The sequence below is a fragment of the Aplysia californica genome, unplaced genomic scaffold (genome assembly GCF_000002075.1).
Source record: "Aplysia californica isolate F4 #8 unplaced genomic scaffold, AplCal3.0 scaffold00672, whole genome shotgun sequence".
Taxonomy (NCBI): domain Eukaryota; kingdom Metazoa; phylum Mollusca; class Gastropoda; order Aplysiida; family Aplysiidae; genus Aplysia; species Aplysia californica.
Window position 1 is genome coordinate 309,759 of NW_004797942.1, and position 1,570 is coordinate 311,328.

The 1,570-nt window shown below is 42.5% G+C and overlaps 1 protein-coding gene across 2 annotated transcripts in view; it reads right to left on the minus strand.

Annotated features, from left to right (window-relative positions):
- LOC101853493 overlaps positions 1–1,434 on the minus strand; it is a 9,983-nt gene extending 8,549 nt beyond the window's left edge. The window contains exons 1-2 of one of the 2 annotated variants that reach the window (XM_005108254.3): positions 1,151–1,434; positions 132–278 (exon numbers count right to left, since the gene is read on the minus strand). In XM_005108254.3, coding sequence (XP_005108311.1) covers positions 132–278; positions 1,151–1,271 — 268 coding nt within the window. In that variant the 5' untranslated portion in view covers positions 1,272–1,434. The other variant, XM_005108255.3, reaches the window with a different exon arrangement.
- Positions 1,435–1,570: the final 136 nt, after the last annotated feature.

Here is a 1,570-nt window from a genome sequence, read left to right on the forward strand (position 1 = left end):
CCCGGCCAACATTTTATTCGATACCTCCGAGTAAATGATTGTTCACTCTTGTTGAACCTAATACTGACGTAAACAGAAGCTCAACCGTAACGTACGGTCTTTGCCGTAAACATTTTTTCTGGTATTAATACCTGGCAGTTCCATCGCTACCACCTGTTTTCTTTGGTTGATCGAAGGGTAGGCGTAGTCGTCGTCCAGCTCCATGCACAGCACAGGGGAATCGATACCGAACACTGGATTTCTATCTCTTCTCAGCATTGTCTCACAATCGGTGTACCCTACATGGATATAAACAGTATAAGGGTATCCCTATTACATGCCATCATCAACATCGTTGTCAAAATCATTATTATCATCCGTTGTCTTCTTCTTCATTAGCCTTATCATAATAATATACTTGCTAATCAACAGCTAGAAAAACACAGGCATGGAAAGACAGCGAAACAAGAACAAAGAAAAAGACAACGACACAAAACCAAAAACCAAAACAAAAACAGCACCACCCTACAAACAGCAAAAAGACAGCATCAATAACAACAATATAAACGAACTAACATTGACGATGCTGAAAGCAAAACTGTAATACACAGCATCGGCAGCAACAGCAAGGATGACGAAAACACTCAAAAGAACAATTGACTGTAGACTAGACCTATAATTTTTTTTTTTATATAACACTTGCAATAACCGCATTGCCGGGAAAATAAAGACACCTCCACCCACACCTCCTACCCCCTTACTTCCCTCCCCACAAAAAAAAAAACACCCGGAAGCCCCCCCAAAAAGGAAGAAACAGAAACAAAACAAAACACCCCAAAACAAACAAAAACCAAAACCAAAAAGAAAAAAACAACCAAAAAAACAACAACAACCCCCCCCCCCAACAAACCCCACACCCATAGACCCTTAAAACAATAGAATTTATATTTTTCTTGTACAAAAAGAAGTACTGTATCCGCAGTAGCAATAACTAAATCACCATCACCGTCAACACCACCACCACTACCAACAACAATAACTACTACGGCAATTAATACAAGAACAACAATAGCATAGAAGATCAGTGATACGAACAATGTAATCATCGTCATCCCCACCACAGTCATCTCCAGCAACATTTAAGTGAGCAAGGTTGTCCAATTCAACATACCGTATTGAGTTCTTCCCGAGAAATGTAGCAAACCTTTCCTGGCCATTAACAAACGAGTCTGTTCCCCACCTCCTCGTCTCTCCAGGAAAGCGATATGTCTACCCTCGTTTGGAACCAACATACTCCTTTTTTCCAGATAAGGAAAACGAGTAGCCTTATCCGTGGGCCTATTAAAGGAACCGTAACCGTACGCTGTCTAAAACTCCGCCCACAGTGTTTTGTTCTCTTGAAGCTACATAGCCCTCGCTCTCTGCACTTCCAGTCCCACGCCACCCTTTTCCCCGCTTCACCCACCCCTCTATTTCTCTCAACCCACCCCTCTATTTCTGTTCTCTCTCCCCTCTTTTCCCGATTCACCCACCCCTATTGTCTCTTCACCAACCCCCTCGTTTTTTATTCCACCCTCTTTACTCCCCTCCC